At 43.7% G+C, this 23,896-nt stretch overlaps 1 protein-coding gene across 5 annotated transcripts in view; it reads right to left on the bottom strand.

Moving 5' to 3' along the window:
- The window catches only part of LMBR1L (limb development membrane protein 1 like), a 72,392-nt gene extending 49,090 nt beyond the window's left edge, over positions 1-23,302 (bottom strand). For 3 of the 5 annotated variants that reach the window (XR_008889604.1, XR_008889603.1, XM_056562213.1), the window contains exon 1: positions 23,017-23,302. Coding sequence is in view for 1 of the 5 variants with exons in the window: in XM_056562213.1 (XP_056418188.1) it covers positions 23,017-23,265 (249 nt within the window). In the remaining 4 variants the exon portion in view is untranslated. Of the gene's footprint in view, positions 1-22,779; positions 22,867-22,940; positions 22,997-23,016 lie in introns of those variants that run through there. The other 2 variants (XR_008889606.1, XR_008889605.1) reach the window with 2 other exon arrangements.
- Between the last annotated feature and the right edge of the window lie 594 nt (positions 23,303-23,896).

Genomic DNA, 23,896 nt, shown 5'->3' with positions numbered 1-23,896 from the left:
CGTCCACGGTAAGGTAAGTAATTCATACAAATACTGTATGTATTATTTATATATATATATATATATATATATATATATATATATATATATATATATATATATATATATATCAAATGCACAATATTAAAAACATATACAATAGCAACAATAATAGTATATCAGTATAATAAATAAAATTGTAAATCTGGGCCAATGCATCCTATTTAAAAGGAACTTGTCATGTTGATATACAGTCCGATCTGCAGGTATCAGGTTATAGAGCAGGAGGAGCTGAGCAAATTCATATATACGGTAGTTTTGTGGGAAAAGTTCTAGAATAACTTGTCATTTATTCATGGAAGTTGCTGCTCATTCGGGGCAAAAGTCATGTGGGCGGAAGTACTCTATATACAGCTGTCACTGGGTAGCTCCGCCTACTTGACTGCTTAGCCCAGAATATTAAGAGATTTATATGAAAAAGTGACAAGGTGTAATATATATGTGTGTGTGTGTGTTCAGCTCCTTCTGCTCTATGACATGATACCTTCAGGCTGTATTTTCAATGTGACAGGTTCCCTTTAACACTTGCTATAAACTAATAGGGAATGTATCAGTGTTTTGGGGGTTCTCTCTCAAAATAGGTTTTGTTCCAGTGTAGTCCCATAGAAGAACACTATGTCATACAGGAAAGAAGGAAAAAACACAATCTAAACGTAAACATAAAATATGAAGCAAAATCTTTAGAGGTGACTTATCAGCTGGCAATTGACACACTGCAGCATATAACACATAGCTGATCCACTGATCAGACCAAGGAGAGGTGATCTAGTCATTGACATTCAGGCCCATGGCTGTCTGTCTGGTGCGGTGAACACATGGGAGGAGAGTAGGGATGTGATGACCTCCAGCTGTCTGATAACACAGCACAGCAATGCAGCAAGACGCAGACCAATGGGAAAATGCACAGACTGTATCCAGGCATCTCTAGGTTCCCTTCCCTTCTATGCTTACACATCTCGCAGAAGGTGTTCTCATCTCATCAGAATACAGTATTTCCCATTATTCAATACAAAATATAAATTAATTATATGTTGATAGAGCAATAAACCCCCCCCCCCCATAGATGACATTCAGTTCAATGATCTAATAACAGATGACAAAAAAAGCCCATTTAATCATCCATTTACATCCAATTTGATGTCACATACAGCAGTGGTATTCAACCTGCGGGCCTCCAGATGTTGCAAAACTACAACTCCCAGCATGCACGGACAGCCAACGGCTGTCCGTGCATGCTGGGAGTTGTAGTTTTGCAACATCTGGAGGTCCGCAGGTTGAAGACCACTGACATACAGTAATTCATGCATTTTCATGACAAAAGGAAAAAACATGCATGATCTGTCACGACAGGACCGGCTTGGCTGAAAGTCAAAAAACCTCAATGCACCTGCATCCAAAAATGCAACAAACTGTGCGGATTACAGTTTAAATTGGACACTATGGATTTTGGTGCGCATTATGTTACTATGGTAGAACAGGACCTTAAATGCTGCAGATTTTTAATCAAGGTTACTTGGGAAAATTTGCTATAAAATCTGTAACAGTTTGGTCCAGTGTGAACAAGTCTGAAGAAAGAAGAAAAAAATTGAAGAATTAAAAATCCTCAATTGCAGATTTGGCTGAAGATCCACAGCAAAATTCCCATTGACATGCACACTACAGAATTTCCGATGCAGCAGCTTCCTATTGTTTTTAATGGGATTCTGCTGCACTGTCACACTAGCGGAAATGTCATTTTCCGAAAGAATAGGCATCTTTATTATTTCGGGAGAATATACGGATGGCAAAAATTTGCAGCAGTTTTTTTTTTATTTTTTTAACGCAGAGTGTTGGTAAGATTTCTACATATCCCATCCACTGCTGCTACTGTAATACTCTGCAGACTTTCCAACCATAATTATGTTGTGGCAAAATCTGCAGTGTATACATACGTGTTACAACAGGACTGAAATGCTTCAATGGCTCTGTGGATTATGTACATGTAAATTTACTGTAACAGTGGTTTATAATATTAAAATTAGCAATCCGGCAAAAATAATCTTATTCCCTATCCACAGGGGGGGGGGGGGTTTGAGTGCTGCTGCCCCCCCCCCAATCACCAGGATGGGACTCGGCCCTCAGTGAGGAGTGTTCTGCAGGCGGCACTTGCTCCATTCAAATCTATGGGAGCACCAAAAAGACCCGACTACAGCACTCGTGCTTCATCGGAGCTCCCATAGACATTAATGGAGGGCCTGCTGTCTACCAGTAGACTATACACGCTCCTCACAGAGAGCCGGGATCCTGTCCCAAAGATTGCGTCGGGTCCCAGTGGTCAGACCTCCGGCCATCAGCTACTTATTCTCTATCCTGTGGATAGGGGATAAGTTTAATGTCGCTGGAGATCTCCTTGAAAGCATGCACACATTGTAGTTCCATGTATCCTCTGACTGTATCCATAAGAATCCAACCAAGATTTAAAGGGAAACTGACAGCGGGTGCAGCTGTACTAAATCCAACACACAGGGTTATAGTGCAGGTGACTAAAATGATATTAATCGACTACTTTGCATCATGAAGGAGGGAACCGGCATACCCAGCTCCCCTGCCTCAATCCCCTCTTGCCTCACTTCGCTTACATTGGGGGGGTCTTCCGAATATTCATGAGGCGGGTGGACTTATAGGTGCAGAGGTGATTGAGGCAGAGATGCTGGGTATGAAAGGTCCTTCTCCATTGCTAGTCTAGAAATGGCCGTTTTGCGCAATGGAGACGGGAGGCTAATACAACAAGTATCTCCAGAACCAAACTGCAGACCCGGATAAGTGATCCCTATTGTAATCCGGTTTACCTGCACTATAACCCTGTGTATTGGGTTTAGTGTGGGTTATCACATGGTCAGTAAAATAAAGAATAAAACATAAGAATTTTGAACCAATTTTTACTACTAAGGAGATTTCTTTTTGTCCTCACATGAAATAACAGAAATATCAATCTTATATAACAGAAAACAGACAATATCATCTACAAAGACTTTAAAAAAAAAAAGGATCCAAAAGAGACACCAGACAGCATAAAAATGTAAATCCCAGAGATAAAATCCATGTGAGTGTAATGTAAAAGGAATGTTGAGAATCTGACGATTTAGCAGGCTTTATCCCACCAATAATAGGATCTTTATGTCTGAAACACAAATAACTATTCCCTCACTGAAAGAAACAACAAAGCTGGTAGAAACTAGTAGGTGAGGTTCGGGGCCGATGCACATGGGAATGCAGCGTGCAGACTCTTTAGGCTATGTTCACATATACGTTGGAGCTCCGTCGCAGAATCTATTTTAATAGTGGGATCTTAAACAAAAAATAAATAAAAATCTGCTAAATAAATTTAGCAAAACCGGAATTTAGGTGCACTACTGTGGTATTTGTAAACAATGACATTGGCTAACCCTCAACACTGATGTTAAAATTTTGAGGGTAAGCCAATGACATTGTTTACATCTATCACAGTAGTGCACCTAAATTCCTGTTTTGTATTATTCTAATTGTTATACCTCCACACCATCTATCTGGTGTAGGATGCCATTGTGGTACTCGTGGTCTGCTGAAGGAATTTTATGCTGGGGATCTCCCTTAGCAATGGACCACAAGTGTAGGATCTGCTCCCCCAATATATGCACGCTCCGCCCCCTCAATGCAAGCCTATGGGAGGGGGCGTGACAGCTGTCACGCCCCATCCAATAGGTTTGCATTGAGGGGCAGAGCCGTGATGTCACACGGGGGCAGAGCCACGACGTTACAACGCTCCGTCCCCATGATCGACAGTAATCAGACCCGAAGCAAACAAGCTCTGATTTTAATGGGGTGCGGCGTGCAAGATCAAGGGGGTCCCCAGCGGCGGGACCCCCGCGATCAGGCATCTTATCCCCTATCCTATGGATAGGGGATAAGATGACTAAGCTCGGAGTACCCCTTTAAATGGGGTCTGTAGAGGATCCAGTATTTTATAGGAGGTAAGCAGAGAAAAAAAAAATAGGACATGTCATTTTTTTTCTGCTCAACTCCCATCCTGACCGACGGAGCATCCTTTACCGGAGCACAACGGATGTGCGAACAAGCCCTTTAAAAGGGGTTGTGCGCAGCCCTGCAGTTCGGAGCTCCGCTCACAGCGTCCGAAAGTTCATTACTCCGAACGCTGTGTGAGGGCTTCTGTGTTCGCAGCCGCCCGGCGTGACGTCACGCCCGGCCCCTTCGTGACGTCTCGCCCGCCCCCTCCGTGACGTCTCGCCCGCCCCCTCAACGAAAGTCTATGGGAAGGGGGAGCTACCGTTGTCACACCCCATTCCCATAGACTTTGGTAGAGGGGGCGGGCGTGACATCACGAGGGGGCGGGCGAGACGTCACGAAGTGGCCGGGCGTGACGTCACGCCCGGCGGCTGCGAACACAGAAGCCCGCACACAGGGTCCGGAGTAATGAACTTCCGGACGCTGTGAGCGGAGCTCCAAACTGCAGGGCAGCGCACAACCCCTTTAAGGAGTTATCCAGGAATACCGTATTTATCGGGGTATACCACGCACCGGCCTATAACACACACCCTCATTTTACCAAGGATATTTGGGTAAAAAAAGTTTTTTACCCAAATATCCATGGCAAAATAAGGGTGCGTGTGTGTGCGCGTGTATACCCCGATACACCCCCAGGAAAGGCAGGGGGAGAGAGGCAGTCGCTGCCCGCTTCTCTCCCCCTGCCTTTCCTGGGGGTGTATCGGCAGCGGCGCCGATAGCCGGCCCTTCTCTCCCCCTGGCTATCGGCGCCGCTGCCCGTTCTGTCCCCCTGACTATCGGTGCCGGCGTCCCATTGCCGGCGCCGGTAGCCAGGGGGAAAGAAGCGGCGCCGACAGCCAGGGGGAAAGAAGCGGCGCCGACAGCCAGGGGGAGAGAAGGGGCAGAGGCACCCATTGCCGGCGCCGCTGCCAGTTGCCTCCCCCCATCCCCGGTGGCATAATTACCTGTTGCCGGGGTCGGGTCCGCGCTGCTGCAGGCCTCCGGCGTTCGTCCCCTGCGTCGTTGCTATGCACGGCGCGGCGCACTGACGTCATGCGCCGCGCTGTGCAGCGCATAGCAACAACGCAGGGGACGCACGCCGGAGGCCTGCAGCAGCGCGGACCCGACCCCGGCAACAGGTAGGTAATTATGCCACCGGGGATGGGGGGAGGCAACGGGGCAGCGGCAGCCTCTCTCCCCATGCCTTTCCTGGGGGTGTATCGGCGTATAACACGCACATAGACTTTAGGCTAAAATTTTTAGCCTAAAAAGTGCGTGTTATATGCCGATAAATACGGTACTTCCAAAAAACAGCCCCATACCTCTCCTCAGGTTGTCTGCTGTATTGCGGCTTAATTCCTTTGAAGTGAAGGTTGTAATCAGCAGGAACAAAAGGTAAACTTCCGGCTCACATTCAGTAAAAAAATCCAAGGTTTATTCAAACATGTTAAAATCAAAGTGTAACAAAGATAGAAGAATAAAACTAAACGCACCAAAGCAATTTAGATCTGTTCTATTTCTGGATAACACTTTTTTTTTTTTTTTTTTACTATTTTTATTATTTTTTTTCAAATAGATTTGTGCCAGAAAGTTAGGCTGGGTTCACACTACGTTTTTCAACTACGGTTCCCGCATACGTTTTCTATCAAAAACCGTATGGGGGAAAAAACGGATTGAACAGTATGGGAAAAAGTAAACCTTATGGGTTTTTAAACAGTATACTGTTTTTAAAAGTGCATACAGTTCCGTCAGTTTTCGTAGAAAAAAAACCCATACGTTTTTGAAAATTTTGTCCATTTTTAATGGGAGGGGTCTTGGGTGGGGACTTCAGGATTCAAAAGCGCATGTGCAAAGTAAAAACGTATACGTTTTTCCCGTATGGAACCGTATACATGTGCGTTTCCCATTGACGTCCATGTTTAAAAAAACGTATGCAGTTGCAGTACGGTTTTTAAACCGGAGACAAAATCGTGGTCAACCACGGTTTTGATTCCGGTTTAAAAACCGTACTGCAACCGCATACGTTTTTTTAACATGGACGTCAATGGGAAATGCACATGTATACGGTTCCATACGGGAAAAACGTATACGTTTTTACTTTGCACATGCGCATTTGAATCCTAAAGTCCCCACCCAAGACCCCTCCCATTAAAAATGGACAAAATTTTCAAAAACGTATGGGTTTTTTTTCTACAAAAACGGACGGAACAGTATGCACTTTTAAAAACAGTATACTGTTTAAAAACCCATACGGTTTACTTTTTCCCATACTGTTCCATCCGTTTTTTTTCCCCATACGGTTTTTGATAGAAAACGTATGCGGGAACCTTAGTTGAAAAACGTAGTGTGAACCCAGCCTTATACAGATTTGTAAATTACTTCTTTAAAAAAATCTTAACCTTTCCAGTACTTATCAGCTGCTGTATACTACAGAGTAGGAATCGACAGATATCGTTTTTTTAGGGCCGATAGCCGATAACTTATACAGATATTCCGGTATAAGTTATCGGCTATTTATCCCCCCTCGACAACGCTGCAGAGCATTGATTTAAAGCGGGCGCTTTAAATCAATGAACTGCAGTGGCTTTTGCGGTGCCATAGGCCGCCGCCGCCACCACCCGCTTCTCTCCCCTACCTGTCAGGGTGGTCCAGGCCATCCATCCATCGTTCCTGTAGTGTCCGGTGGCATTCCGGGTGGAGGGTGAACCGGTCCGGGCAGTACTTCTTCTCCGGGGGTCCTCTTCTCCACTCCGGGCGGGCTCCGGCCTAGTACGCTGCATAGACGCCGCTGCGCAGTGACGCCCGTGCGCAGCGACTCACCTGACGTCACAGCGTAGCGGCATCTATGCAGCATACTAGGCCGGAGCCTGCCCGGAGTGGAGAAGAAGACCGTGGGAGAAGAAGGACAGCCCGGACCGGTTCACTCTTCACCCGGAATGCCCCCGGACACTACAGGAACGATGGATGGGCCGGACCACCCCCATTACGGGTAAGTTTAAATTTTTTTTTATTGACTCGGAGGGTGGGGGAGGGGCCAGACCGGTATAGCGGTATGGGCAAAAATCCATATCGGTATATCGCCCAGCACTACGGTAGGGGGTGCGGTGCGGTGGGCCGGGGCATTACTGGCTTATCGGCAAGGTAATTGCCGATACCAATAATCCCCAAAATCGTGATTATCGGCCGATAATATCGGCCATACCGATAATCGGTTGATCCCTACTACAGAGGAAGTTGAGTTCTTTCCAGTCTGACCACAGTGCTCTCTACTGACACCTCTGTCCAGGTCAGGAACTGTCCAAAGCAGGAGAGATTTGCTATAGGAATTTGCTCCTACTCTGGACAGTTCCTGACATGGACAGAGGTGTCAGCAGAAAGCACTGTGGTCAGACAGAAAAGAACTATACAACTTCCTCTGTAATATACAGCAGCTGATAAGGACTGGAAGCATTAAGATTTTTTAACAGAAGTAATTTACAAATCTGTTTAACTATCTGGAGCCAGTTGATATGAAAAAAAAAAAATTGCTTTCCACCAGAGTACCCCTTCAACCCCTTAAGGACCAGACCAATTTTATTTTTGCATTTTTGTTTTTTCCTCCTCGCCTTCTAAAAATCATAACTCTCTTATATTTCCATCCACAGACCCATATGAGCGCTTGTTTTTTTGCATCACCAATTGTACTTTGTAATGACCACTTATTTTACCATAAAATGTATGGCGCAACCAAACAAATATTATTCATGTGGGAATCTCTGTGTACTTGCAGATCACAGACTACAGAATAGCATGCAATGTCAGGCTGCTGCTTCCAAGGCCGGCAGGATATTGTCATGTATAAAAAGAGGCAAGGACTCGAGGGACAGGGACATAATACTCCCCCTTTATAAAGCATTGGTACGGCCTCACCTGGAATATGCTGTTCAGTTTTGGGCACCTGTCCATAAAAGGGACACTGTGGAGCTAGAAAGGGAGCAGAGACGCGCGACTAAACTAATATGGGGCATGGAACATCTTAGCTATGAGGAGCGATTAAAGGAGTTACAATTGTTTAGTCTTGAGAAGAGACGTTTAAGGGGGGATATGATAAACGTATATAAGTATATTAATGGCCCATACAAAAAATATGGAGAAAAACTGTTCCAGGTTAAACGCCCCAAAGGACGAGGGGGCACTCCCTCTGTCTGGAGAAGAAAAGGTTTAGTCTCAAGGGGCGACACGCCTTCTTTACCATAAGAACTGTGAACTTATGGAACAGTCTACCTCAGGAACTGGTCACAGCAGGAACAATTAACAGCTTTAAAACAGGGTTAGATACATTCCTGGAACAAAATAACATTAATGCTTATGAAGAAATATAAAATCCCATCCCTTCCCCAATATCGCGCCACACCCCTACCCTTCAATTCCCTGGTTGATCTTAATGGACGTATATGTCTTTTTTTCAACCGTACTAACTATGTAAGTACCACGTCACCATGACGTACATTTACGTCCATTGTCATTAAGGGGTTAAGAAGAACAGAGCCAATTTCACCTCATAAGGAGAGACCACAAAACACATATTATGAGGTGCCTGGTAAACAACATGCAGCAGTAGTTGAAATTATGTCACTTTCCTCCAAGTCATCCACAAATAAAGCCATAACGTTACACAATGTTCTGATTTTGTTACATTGACTAATCATAAAAAGGGAAATATCAGAATCATCAACATAGTGCAAAAACTATGTGCAAACATAACAAAACCTTGACCTTGGTTAAAGGAACCTTCATTTCGGTTGTACCTGGCAAATTGCAATGTCAGACATGTTAGTCCAAGGAGAGTGAAGTAGAGAGTTTTATTTATATTTTTTTTTTTATTGTTCATATTAGTAACAACTAGAATCTGATCGCGGTGACACAACTAGAGAGCGAACTTAAAGTAAATTCGATTCGACACAACCTATAACACAGAACGCTCATCAGCTCAACCCAGTAGGGGTTAAATCTCAACCATATAGAACATCTGTAGGACTTGGCTGAACAGGAGGACGCGCTGCCAAAAATTCTGAAGCAACTGCATGATACCTTTTCATCAACATGGACTAGAATCTCTAGGAAGGTTTCCAGCGTCCTAGTTGAAGCCTTGCCATAAAAAATTTTTTTTTCTCAATAAATAAATAATTTTGTCTGAAGGGCCACGTACACACTACTTTGAAGGTGTACCTAATGCTATTTATTTACATACATATTTACTGCTTAACTGTGGTGCAAGTTAAGGCAAATCAATCAGTGACCATCAGCACCGAAGCTAAATTCACTAGTAGCTGTAAGGGTGCATTCACACCACCAGCGGCCGTATTGCACAAACGTGGTGTGACTGCACCTTTATTGTTGCTATGACTTTAGAAATAACTGCTACATATACAGAGGATCAACAATCCCACAACAAATCATCTTTGCGCTTTCTAGAAAAACAATCAATAAAATGTAATAATAAATCTAGTGGGAGCTTAAAACAAACGCATAGAAAATACCTTTAAAAGGAAAACTGTCATCTGTTCACCCACACAAAACCAAATACACTGGGTTATAGTGTGGGTGAACAGGAGACCGATGAGGAGTTAATGGGTTAAATACATACCTGCACTCGGGAGATCTGCCCCTCAGAAGATCCACATCCATCTTCAGTGAATTGAGCGCTGGAGGCGGGCCAGCCGACTCAATATGAATATTTATTGTCGCAGGTCACGTGAACGCTGTGCCGACTGAACTCACGTGACGCAGGACAATCATTCAAATTGAGCCGATGGGCCCGCCTCCAGAGCTCAATTCAATGAAGATGGAAGCCGATCTTCGGAGAGACAGATCTCCGGAGTGCAGGTACGTATTTAACCCATTAACCTCTCATCATTCTCCTGTTCACCCACACTATAACCCAGGGTATTGGTTTAGTGTGGGTGAACAGATGACAGTTTTCCTTTAAAATGAAGTTTGCACTCTGTACAATATGGACCCAGGTTAGAGAATAACACCACCTAGCATAACCTAGTATCAAAGGTTGAGAGGACAGGGGCACTGTGACCAGGGAACAGGATTTATTGGAAAAACATTAGACACAGTAATAGATTACAAGGAGTTGATGATAGTGGGGGAAAGGTCAATCCAATAAACCCGCCCGTACCTACAGGATGGACCGCACTGAGGATACGGGCTCTTGTGCAACCTACACCTATATATAGAATAACATGTAAACACTGACCAATAAAATACTTGACTTACTGTGTATGGCTGAATCTTGGTAGGTCATTCAAGGATACTGTGTCAGCAGTTTACAAAAAAAAAAAAAATTATAATAATAATAATTATATGTTATACACGTACATATGAAGACCGACATTTATAACAAGCTCACAACCAAGTCATGGAAGTGCCTTAAAGTTCAAGTTTATTGGTACAAAGCAGCAGTACCGCGTTTCGGGGTGTACAAAACTAGGGATCGACCGATATTCACGATTTTGGGCGTTATCGGCAATTACCTTGTCGATAATCCGATAAAGCCCCACCCACCGTGCCGCACCACCCACCGCACCGCGACCGCCCCCGAACTGACCCACCCCCCACTGCACCGCCCCAGACCCATTGCCTCCCCCATCCCCGGTTTTATAATTACCTGTTCCTGGGGGCCGGGGTCCATGCTACTTCTGGCTCCTGCTGCTTCCTGCGTTACGCTGTGCGCAATGACGAGTGACGTGACATCACCGTCAAAGCGCACAGTGACAGCTCAGGAGGACGCCACCGGAGCCAGATGTAGAGTGGACTCCGGGTCCAGGTAATTCTAAAACCGGGGATGGGGGAGCCAATGGGGCCGGGGCTGTGCGGTGGGGTGTGCGACGAGGTGCAGTGGGGGGTGCGGCACGGTGGTCGCGGTGATAGGACTCAGGAGGACCCCCGGACAGGCAGGAAGAGAGAGGAGGGCGGTGGCCTATGGCGCTGCAAAAGCTGCTGCAATTCATTGATTTAAAGCGCCCACTTTAAATCAATGATCTGCAGCGGTGTCGCGGGGGGATAAATAGCCGATAACTTATACCGGAATATCGGTATAAGTTATCGGCCCTAACCTCCACAGATTATCAGTATCTGCCCTAAAAAAAATTTAAAATAAATAAAATAAAAATAAATCGATATCGGTCAATCCCTATACAAAACCCCTTTTTCAAATTGACAGATGATTAATCTGTCAACCTGAAGAAGGGGTTTGTACACCCAAAATGTGTTATTGCTGCTTTGAACCAATAAGCTTGAACTTTAATTCACTTCCATGACTTGGTTGTGAGCTTCCTCTGGAAACCTGAGCGCCTGAATGAAGGTCATCTTTTTCTTGTACCTCTGATTCAGGGTTATATGGGTATTTAAAACACGCTCCAGGTGATTGTCCATTTTATGTGGGGAGACTTTTGTTGTCTCCAAGGGTAATGCACTAGGCGCCTTTTTTGGACCTTTTTTTCCTACTTCTATATAGATCTAAAACAAGGGCTGGTTTACAAGTAGATCACAAAAACCAATGATGTGATATGACTGTAGTCCCCAGTTGTATCATAACAAGAGACCAATATGCTAGAAATGTAAAAAAGAACTAGACTAGATTTGCAGTACAAGCAGCGCTCCCAGTTCCATAGATTTACATGAAAAGTCAGTCCTGGTCATGTAGCACATAGCGGGGAGAGAACACAACGGTTCACACTTACAAAGACCTGGAAGCAAAAATTCAGTCCGGCGCTTCCGAGTGCAGCCATAGATGGCAATGTCTGTGAAGCAGATTCCGCCTAGAGAATGGACAAGACTATCTTTTGGCAGTGGAATTTCAGAAGCTAAATTCCGTAGTGTGCACTGGGCAATGGAATCCCATTGCTAGCAATGGGACCCTGCTGCACTGGAATAACCATGCAGAATTTTAAAATGCTCTGAAATACCACAGCGTGAACCGAGCCTAAGCACGCACTTCTCTTGGCTCGGCCTACTAATCGAAAGACAAATGGACAAGAGGCGCTCCCTTGTATGAATACCTCCCAACAATGGTAAAGTGCAAATGAGTCAGAACAACTCACCAAATGTGGTTGTGCGTCTGCAGGCACCACACACATAAAAAGGTGGAAAAGTATAGGGGTATCCTTCCACGGCTGCTGCTCCTCCCAAGCACTCAAAGCGCAATAGAATTCAATAAAAACTCCACCTTCTCCTCCGATCACAGGCGCGGCAAGGATGTGATGGATCACAGTATGAATTTATTCAAATAAAAAGTGTACCTGAGGAAGGAGGCGCACTGCCTCCTTCCTCAGGTACACTTTTTATTTGAAAAACTCAAATATTGGAAATATTGGAAAAGCGTTGTACGTTTTTTATTTGAATAAACTGATAAACCAACGATCCATAACATCCTGGCAGTGCTTGTTATTGCCGTGATTGGAGGTGGAGGAGTTTTCATTGCGTCCTATTAATCCGTCCAGACCTGAACACTTGGACTTGATGGATTCAATTTTTTTTTTTTTTTTTTTAAATACTGACAGGGACTTTTCTGGGAAATCAAAATATTTTTAAGGGGTCTGACTTCAAATAGGTAAAAATCATAGTATATGGTGATGTGGTGTCAATAAATACACCAGTATTCAAAGTGCTTCTAGATTCTTAAGACAAATATTGCAAATTGTTGGCAGCACATTCATGCTTTGAGACAACTATTCGATTCCAAAGGTTAGGATAAAAACTTGGTGACTGTGCTGCAAGGTATATAGTGCCGGTGACATTACACTGCAGAGAGTGGCCATTGGACTTTGGTTGGAAAATATTGTGCACGGTCAGCAACAATACCAAGGTTTGGCCGTTTTTACACCATGTTTGCCAGACAAAAGTATCAACAGGCTGTCATTTTGAAGTCCATTTGAGGAAGGTTTACATCGGAGTTTGGATTCATTTGCTGGAAGGTGTAGTGCAGACGTCTGGCGGACACTGCAAAAACACAGTGTGAAAAGAGCCCGAGCTACAGCATTTAAAATAATCCTCAATCGGCAGTAAAAGCGTTATACCAACATAGTCACTTATCCCCTCAGTGTTTACCAAAACAGTGTGTGTCTCCAGCTGTGGCAAAACTACAACTCCCAGCATGCCCAGGCAGCCACCGGCTGCCTGGGCATGCTGGGAGTTGTAGTTTTGCCACAGCTGGAGACACACACTGTTTGGGTAAACACTGTCCTGTCTACTGATGTAAATAAGTCCAAGCCTCGACAACTATGTCATTCATTCTCTATGGGAGTGTTAGGGTATGTTCACACTGTATGTATGTACGCAATGAAATTTCTGCTCCTCAGTTCACACTAAGGAATTTCCGCTAGCGGAATTCTGTCACTGAATTCCGTTTTGCATGAAGAATGAACATTTCCTTTCTTCATGCGGAATTCACGTCCTAACCCCATAGAACTCAATGTAAAAAAAAAATTCAGTCCACCACACTTTCGCGCGGAAATTGCGTGGAATTCGCGGAAAAAAAAAAAAAATCAATTTTTTTTTAAATAATGTCTCCTATGCCGCGCTGAATTCCGCACTGATTTCTGTGTGGCATTCCTCACGGAAAAAAACGGTCATTTTTGAGCGGATTTTCTCAGCAAGAATTCTGCGCAAATATTAATCAGTGTGAACATACCCTTAAAAGGTGTACTCCGGCGCTAAGACATCTTATCCCCTATCGCCGCTGGGGACCCCGTGATCTTTCACGCAGCACCTGTTACCATCAGCCCCCGGAGCATGTTCTGACAACTTCAAATCACAGGGCCGCAATATTGTGACGTCATGGCTCCGCCCCCGTGTGATGTCACGTTAGGCCCCCTCAATGCAAGCCTATGGGAGAGGGTGTGACCCCTGCGATGAGGCATCTTATACCCTATCCTTTGGATAGGGGATAAGATGTCAGCACCAGAGTACCCCTATAAAGATAGCCCAGTACAGTGCTCGTCTACCACTGGCACTCACTAAAACAAACGGATGGAACCGCGGTTGAGTGTGCACCATCTTGAGGTCCTGTTCGCAAGACTACGTTTAACTCACACATTTTTTATACTCCTAAAAACTTTAACATCGTTTTCTAAGATGCCAAGTAGACAAATGGAATGTTGTCATTAGAGATGAGTCTCCTAGGACTGTATCCACCTTTTCCAGCCACCGGAGCACCTGAAAGCTGAACTCATTTATGCAGGATAAAGTCAGAAAACGCCAAGCCGCGAGGTTCCTGACGAATCGAATTATCGTAACTTTGCTCATCTCTAGTTGTCATTTATCCATGTTTCACTTGTATCCATTCTATTAACTTTTTTTTTTTGCTGTATACAATATAGTAATCTGCAGTACTGTATCCAGCCAAAAACCAAACTACATATTGTGTAACATGAATTCTGAATTCCAATAAGAAATGGAGTCTGCTGTATGGCATGCAATGGAAACTGTTTCTAGCATCCAACACACACTAATTATATATCATACATACATACATACACATATATTTTCCAGTTATGTGGAATTCCTATCGCCCGACGCCCGGGACATTCAGTTCTGGGGTCCGGGCAGCTGAATTTTTCCGGTCCTTAGTCCTGCTTCAGGCAAGCAGGGCTGGACCTGAAAGCCCCCCGACAAGCACGGCAGCGCTCAGAAGGGCGTATGAAGCGGCCTCCGGACTCTGCAGCCCTCAGCTGTTTTCAGTAGCTGGGGGCCGCTGTTAATAGCCAGCATGCGTCGATCACCGCAGCTGACATTAACCCTTTAGATCGCCGCTGACAGCGGCGTCTAAAGGGACATGTGAATGATCCCTGGTGATCTAGTGGGATGGATCCCCCCCCCCCCCCCCGCAGCGATATCGCGGGGGGAATCCATTATAGAGGTAGCTAGAGTGCTTACCTCTGTTCCCTGCTGTCCCGTGACTCTGTCATTGATAGAGCCTGGCTGGACTAGGCTCTATCAATGGATGACAGAGCACACAGATCAATGGAGTTCAATAGAACTCTATTGATCTGCATGAGGAATCTAATGATTCCTCCTAAGAGTCAAATAAAGTGTAAAAAAAATAATAATGTTTTAATAGAAGTTTAAAAAGAAACATTAACCCCTTCAATATTAAAAGTTCAAATCAAAAACATGTAGACATAAACACCAGTGCATGCGTAACTGCACGAACTGTTAAAACATAACATTATGTATCCCGTACGGTAAATAACGTAAATGTAAAAAATAAATAAAATAAAACACAGAATTGAAATTTTTATAATATCCCAGAAAAAAGCAATTAAGGGTCTATTCACATGTATAGTACTCTGCGCATATTTGATGTGCAAGACTTCCAGTCAGTTTACATTGAAATCTGCAGTACAAAATCCTGCGCATCAAATCTGCGCAGAATACTGTACATGTAAATAGACCCTAAAAAGTCAGATCAATACCAAAATAGTACAGTACGGATACAAAAAAAACAGATTATGGTGCTAAAAATAAATGAGCCCTCACATAGCCTGGTATGCAAAAAGAAAAAAAACACAGGAGTCAGAAAAAGGCAATTAAAAAAAAAAATTTGAATAAGTTCTGTTTTTTTTTTTTTTAATTAGTAAAACATGACAGAAACTATACAAATCTGGTATTGCTGTAATCAGGCCGTCCAAAAGTATCAAAACAACATGTTATCTCAACCACAAGGTAAATTGTGTAGAAAAGAAAATCACAAAATTTACTAAATTATCTTTCACTATTTCAATTTCACTTCACCTATATTTTTTCTTTTTATTTCGGAGCATATGTTACGGAAAATTAAAAGTTATCATTATAGTAGTTGGTTATTGCAATTATAGGGCGAGGAGGAAAAACGAGAGCGTAAAAGCGAAAATTGACAAGTTGATCCGGACAAGTGGATCGTCATGAGGGACAAGTAGATTTTGCTCCATTTTAGTCCCGTGGACAAGTAGTTTTTTTTTTTTAAATAAATTTCCACATCTCTGTGTGTGTGTGTGTGTGTGTGTGTGTGTATAGCTTAAAATAAAATGTAAACACAAACGCAGTCACTACTGCTAAATAAAAACTACTTCCTCCCTTGCGCATATAGTGAACAAGACACTAAACAAAAGACTAGACGCTGCAAGGCAGATAACCCCGGCCCGGAGGTATGAGGCTCAGTGACGTCTATGGAACATTCTCAGCTGCCCAGTGTTCTGTGACACCTAGTGAGCGGAGGAAAAGAATAACCATCCTGTGCACCGAGCACTCAAAGAATATAGTGGAGAGGATACAGTAACATACAGGATACAAGTAATCCTTCAACCATATACACGTACAAAGGAAAAGTTGTCCAGTTGCCCATAGCAACCAATGAGATCGCTTCTTTCATTTTTCACAAGGCCTCTGCAAAATGTAAGAATCGATCTGATTGGTTGCAATGGGCAACTTTTCCTTTGCACAGGTTTTGATAAATCTCCCCCCATTGTTCAATGACCTCACATCTTCAGAATCCTATTCCATATTACTACTAGCGGCTGAAAACCTGTTCAGACCTAATACTTACCACTAGAGGTGTCGGGGGGAAAAAAAAAAAAAAAAAGATTCTGTCAAATTTCGCGATATTTCATTGGACAATACAAGTATCAATTCAAAATATGTTCAAATCGATCTTTTATAAACTATTTATAAGTAACATTTACTGTATTTCACAGTCTTACTTTTGTATAACACTTAAACTCCCGACCACTAGTTGGCAGCGCACCACACAAGAGCCTGTTATTCACCAGCTCTGTCCTACCCACAGCGGAGAAACAACGAGATCCCGCGAGAGTCGTCCTGCGTATGGTCTCCCACCTGTTTGCTCTGTAGTCTCGCGGTAGCTGCTGCAGAGTGAACGCTGCTTCAAAACATGGCTGGCAATGAGAAAGAGATACGAGAGTCTCCGGGGATTTACTAAGCAGACAATTGGACTCATTTTGACTTCTATAATAAACCAGGGAGTAAGGACTACGACAAGAGCCATGCTATTCACAAAAAAAAAAAATCACAATATATCATCTTTGAGACAGAATCGAGATATATTGTATTGTCCTAAGTGTATCGTGATACATATTGTATCGCCAGATTCTTGCCAATTCACCCCCCCCCCCCCCCCACTTATCACAGTAGAGAATTTGTTGTGCTTAGACCAGTGTTTCCCAACCAGGGTGCCTCCAGCTGTTGCAAAAAAAATTTTTTTTTTTAAATGATATTGATTTCAGACTCTTTGTTTGATTGGATCTACTGTACAACCCTTCTCAGCCCCATCATAGTGTGTGAACGTGATCTGCAGAGAACACTCTAAATGCTGAGTTTTTCCTGAAACTATAGGGAATGTTGTAACCTTTTTTCTATAGCACCATTTGTAAGACCAGTGTGTGTTGAAACCAGGGTGGCTCCAGCTGTTGCAAAACGACAACTCCCAGCATGCACGGACAGCCGAAGGCTGTCTGTGCATGCTGGGAGCTGTCGTTTTGCAACAGCTGGAGGCACCCTGGTTTTACCAAACAGTCAGATAATCAGCAATTCCAGAAACAATCCAATGGTTGTGAATGGCAAGGTTCTTGGTATCCAGCGTGTCAGTCGTAACTCCAGAATGATCCAGATGCTGGATAGGGGGTACATGTCTTGCAGCTTTGACCTACCCAGCTCTTAAAAAGCTTGAAAAGCCTGAATGACAACACATACATTTTTGCATAGGTCGTGGCACCAAGTGTGGTCAGGTTTCATATACAAGACTGACACTGATGCAGGAGCTATAAGGGACCTGGGCTTCTCTGTACATCCTGGAGCGATCCTGCAGCCTTTCCTCCCCTGTCACTGATATCTGCCTGACAACATACACAGGAGGAACATGCTGTCAGAGCGACCTGTCACACCTCATATTTGACTTCCCAGCCAGTAACAAGTGAAGGTAGACAGAGGGCAGGATGACCGGTGTGAGGCATGTGCGCACAATTACACCTATATAGACAGTGAATGTCGGGAGGAGATGACAGATTCTGACTCAATTCTAATTTGTTACAATTTTTGCTACCAACAGGACTGATCATCCGTGGTGGAAGTCATCCGTCTTATAGGAACCATCTTATTATGTAACAGATCTATTCTCACAACGACTGCGCGCATGAGCAAAAACCTCACCGGCGTGCTGCGCCACCATTATCTCCAGGCGTGGGGGGTTTGGGTTCAGGAAAAGAAGCAATGATCCAGCAACGTCAGAAAATTTCACACTACAGGTATCATCCTGCTTTTTTATTGCCGTTATTTTACAATAACAGATGGGAAAAAACAAACGGATGCAATAACTGGTAATAACGGATTATAACTGATGACCAGTTATTACAAGTTCTATCCGTTTGTGTTTTATCAGGTTTCAACCCTTTTTATGTAAAGCTGTACTGAGCATGCTCAGTACAAAAAACGGATGTTAAAAAACCTGACAATAACTGAGGATAACGGATGTTTTTTTTTTAATTTTATTTTATTTATTTATTTTTTAACACCCGGTTCCCATAGACTTCAATGTTAAATTTAATGTCCAGTTTTTCACCGGACCAAAAATTACTGCATGTTTTTTTTTTTTTGTGTTTTTTTAATCTTTTGTGCCAGCAAAAATAACCGACATTAGTAAAAACAGACATAACTGATGCAAATGGATGTTCAAAAAATCCCAATGACATGAATGGGATTTTTTGATGGCCGTTTTCAGGACTTTTTGCTGGGAGTAATAAGGGTGGGTTCACACTACGTTTTCTCCCATACGGGAGCGCATACGGCAGGGGGGAGCTAAAACCTCGTGCTCCCGTATGTCACCGTATGTCATTCATTTCAATGAGCCGACCGGAGTGAAACGTTCAGTCCGGTCGGCTCATTTTTGCGCCGTATGCGCTTTTACAACCGGACCTAAAACTGTGGTCAACCACGGTTTTAGGTCCGGTTGTAAAAGCGCATACGGCGCAAAAATGAGCCGACCGGACTGAACGTTTCACTCCGGCCGGCTCATTGAAATGAATGACATATGGGAGCGCATACGGTGACATACGGGAGCGCGAGCTTTTAGCTCCCCCCTGCCGTATGCGCTCCCGTATGGGGGAAAACGTAGTGTGAACCCAGCCTAACAGAGGTTTTTCACAGGATGATACCTGTGGTGTGAAAGGGGCCTTATTCAACAATCCACAATAAACGCAAGTATAGCAAATGTTAGCATGTCATCAGACGCGTTTCAGGCACACGCTTCATCAGTGATGCCTGATCAAAGGCTAGAGTTCCGTTATATAGTGTGCACAGTGGGAGGAGAAAACTCCCAACCAATCAACTGCAAATTATAAGCGGAATACCTGAGACAGGTAAATTACCTCAACAATAGTATCAGTATACAAATGCTAAAAACATATATGGACATTTATCAACGGGTTTAGTCAGGTTTTCTTTACTATAATTGTCGCAGCTGCGACTACGCGATTTTTCGTGCAACATTTTGACTGGAAAGCGACAAAAGCAAGTTTTCCAAAAATGAACTACGTAGTAATAATTTTAAAATGGACTACGGGTAGTCAGGTATTTATTAACTGCGACAGTCGCAACAGGGTTAAAAATTGACTAAATTTACTCCAGCTCAAACGTGGAGCAGAAAAAGCTACTACCAAAGTAAAAAAAGGAAAAATTGCTTACGTGAAAGAAAATCATCAACAGGCTGAAACCAGTTGATAAATAAGTCACACATAAGCAAAAAAAAAAAAAAAAAAGTAAGGAAAAAGTTAAAAAAAAAAAAAGAATACATAAGCAAACATTGATAAATGTCCCTCATAGTTATTAAACAAACACCGGTGATACATGATACATGGCAATGCATTACAATAGTATGAATGCATAGTGAGAAAACCACTATAATAAATATGTCAAAATTCAAAAAATAATAAATGCATCACAAAGCAGGAAAAACGCAGTGTCTGAACGGAAGGCAAAACTGACACTAATAATGAGACAGCAATTCACGCCTTAGGGTCATACCTTGTGGTGGACGAGTACCTAGTGTGAATCGCCAGTATGCTTCACGTTCTAACAATTTCCTGCGCAAGCATCCTTAGTGTGGTCCCATAAATACTTGCTCAATGCCATAGATACAAAAGGAAGATATGTTACCATCATGCACGGTTCTGAAATGCATGGAAGCAGCTGATCTATTGCGTTAAGTTTTTTCTGTGAGGTCATTGGGGGACATGTATCATTATTTGTGTATGGTAGAAGCATTTTACCCCTTTTCCCGAATTCTAAATTATGTGCAGAAGAGCTAAATTTATCAATCAAGTGCAATGAGCTTCATAAATTGCGGGTAAATATAGTGATCTCCTCAATCCACTCTTTGGAAAATAGAATCAATGATTTAGAGCATCTTGCTACATTAAGTCCAAGATGGTTTATATTTGCGCAAAAAAAACAGCTCTTGCGGCAAAATTTTTGGTGTAAAAAAAAAGTATGCAGTTAATAAATCCATGTGTACTATAGATGTCACTCCAAGGTACCCCGATTCAGCCACATCTGGAGGACATGCTCTACCAAAACGTGCGCAACAAAATTGCGCAAAAAAAGGGCTTGCGCAAAATAATACACACAAAGCAGGGGTAAAATCTTTGATACATGTCCCCCATTGAGTTGTTCCAATGAACTAGATTTAATTTTGCGGGAAGTATACCCTACAAATGTTACAAGAATTGTAAGAATTGGGGGTTTGGGGGACCAAGCAGACAAACATCCCTGAAGCTCCTATTGATCTCAATGGGAGCTACAGAGCTTGACCGCCTGGAAAAGACATGAGCTGTCACTTCTCTTTTGAGTGGTGTCCTGCTTCCCATTGAAGTCAAAGGAAATGGGTTTTTCAAAAGTGATCCCCCCCCCCCCCCCCTTGACGTTGGACAAATAAATCAGCATGGATTCTGCGCATATATATATATATTAGGGATCGACCGATTATTGGTATGGCCGATATTATCGGCCAATAATCACGATTTTGGGCATTATCGGTATCGGCAATTACCTTGCCGATAAGCCGATAATGCCCCGCCACCCGCACCGCAAACGCCCCCCCCTCCCCCACCCTCGGAGTCAATAAAAAAAATTAAACTTACCCGTAATGGGGGTGGTCCGGGCCATCCATCCTTCCTTCCTTCCTGTAGTGTCTGGGGGCATTCCGGGTGAAGAGTGAACCGGTCCGGGCTGTCCTTCTCCCAAGGTCTTCTTCTCCACTCCGGGCAGGCTCTGGCCTAGTACGCTGCATAGACGCCTCTACGTCAGGTGCGTCGCTGCGCAGCGGCGTCTATGCAGCGTACTAGGCCGGAGCCTGCCCGGAGTGGAGAAGATGACCACCGGAGAAGAAGGACAGCCCGGACCGGACCACCCTCCACCCGGAACGCCCCCGGACACTACAGGAACGATGGATGGATAGCCCGGACCACCCTGACAGGTAGGGGGAGAGAAGCGGGTGGTGACGGCGGCGGCCTATAGCCCCGCAAAAGCCACTGCAGATCATTGATTTAAAGCGCCCGCTTTAAATCAATGATCTGCAGCGGTGTCGCAGGGGGTTAAATAGCCGATAACTTATACCGGAATATCGGTATAAGTTATCAGCTATCGGCCCTAACCTCCACCGATTATCGGTATCGGCCCTAAAAAAACAATATCGGTCGATCCCTAATTCTGAGGTTCAAAAATATGGTCGTAGTTACGAGTAAAACATTTATTTATTTAAAAAAAAATTTGGGGGGAGTTTTGCAACACAAAAGCAAACCGGGGGGTAGATTTATCAAAACCTGTCCAGAGGAAAAAGTTGCTGAGTTGCCCATAACAACCAATCCGCTTGCTGAGGCGATCTGATTGGTTGCTCTGGGCAACTCAGCAACTTATCCTCTGGACAAGGTCTGTGATAGATCTCCAAAGGTCTTTTTTCTTGCAACGATGGAGCCTTTTTTTTTTTTTTTTTTTTTTTTTTTTATGTGTTTTTGTAAAAAAAAATAAAAAAAATACAGGAAAACCACATCAAAACGCACAGCCATATAAGGGTGCGTTAACACCGTGGTTTTGTTTTCACTTAAACTTTTATTTATAATTTTTTTTTTTAAATACATACAGTAAGGGATTCCATCCATTTTCCATTCCATCCATGTCATATTATAAAAAAATATAAAAAATAAAAATAAAAAATAAAAACACACAAATGGACCATAACGTGTGTGTGTGTATATATTTTTTTTTTTTTTTTTTTTTTTTGGCATACACAATAGCGTAGCTGGCTACGTTTCTGCATAGAGCAAAACTGAATCTACTGTAACAAAAATGTATATATATATATATATATATATATATATATATATATATATATACACACACACACACACGTTTCCATTTTCCTTCATAACACACTACATCGCAAGTATAAAGAGAAGATAATATATTAATAGACAGGATCTAGGACAGTTTTTCCCAAGCAATGTGACTTCAGTTGTTGGAAAACTACAACTCCCAGCATGCCCGGACAGCCTTCGGCTGTCCGGGCATGCTGGGAGTTGTAGTTTTCCAACAACTGGAGGCAGACTGCTTGGGAAACACTAATCTAGGATGACCCACCATCCCCCACTAGTCCAGGACCCTCAGGCACTGGTCAGGCCCATCACTGACCACAATCACATCTGCTTCCTGATCCCGGATATAGAGTAGGGTACAAGGGTGGAGAACTAGAAGTCCCAGCATGTACCGTCACTGGGTTTGCACAGCCACAGGTAGTTTCCCTCCCCAATGGCGACAAAGTAAATTAACCCCTCACATTCTGCACTGCTCACCTCATTTGAAGCAGTGAACTGAAGGGTTAACACAGCCCCCTCCCGCACCGTTTAACCGTTTACACCCCGCACTCACTATGCATTCCCGGACCCATTCGTGAAATAGCTGCTCTCTAAGCGACACGTCTTGATAATCTTCCATCCTCGGGCAGCATGGCGCCCCCTCAGCTGGTTCCACACAACGCCGAGAAGAACTAATAGGGAAGCCAGGGCTCCAGAAGCGCTGCCCGTACTCTGCCAAGACGTCCTCGCCGAGCAGTGACCGCAGCCTCGGCCGGTATCTGGTTACATTGGGTCTTCTCTGGGCTTCACAGGCCACGCCCATGTCTCCACCTATGGGATCGCCCGGAGACGGGGAACCTCAACGTGATTGGACGAGACGACGAGTGACGTAGTTAGTAACGGCTGGAGATAAGCTTCAGGGCGCCTCGGTAAAACCTGACAGGAATATTAGTCGTCGTGTGAAGAAGACGCATAGTAGTGTGTACAGGAGCGAGACACGACCTACGGGAACATTACTGAACCCTGACAGAAACTGGAGCACAAATGTGTGTTCCTATGGGGTGCATTCACACCACGTTTTTGCAATACAGTTCCTGTATACATTTTCTATGTGAAAACCGTATGGAACCGTATTGGAAAACTTATGCATTGACTCTCCATTCAAAACCGTATGCCAAAAGATGCCGTTTTGCATCCTGTTCGGTTTTGTCAGGTTTTTTTTCCTGTACCCAAAACCGTAGTCTGCGGCTGGGTTCACTCTACGTTTTTCAACTACGGTTCCCGCATACGTTTTCTATCAAAAACCGTATGGGGAAAAAACGGATGGAACAGTAAACCGTATGCGTTTTTAAACAGTATACTGTTTTTATAAGTGCATACAGTTCCGTCAGTTTTTATAGAAAAAAAACCCATACGTATTTGAAAATGTCCATTTTTAAAGGGAGGGGTCTTGG

This window comes from Hyla sarda, chromosome 2, assembly GCF_029499605.1.
Source record: "Hyla sarda isolate aHylSar1 chromosome 2, aHylSar1.hap1, whole genome shotgun sequence".
Lineage (NCBI taxonomy): Eukaryota > Metazoa > Chordata > Amphibia > Anura > Hylidae > Hyla > Hyla sarda.
Note: the sequence above shows the minus strand (reverse complement) of the source record. Positions and strands in the feature narration are given on the sequence as shown.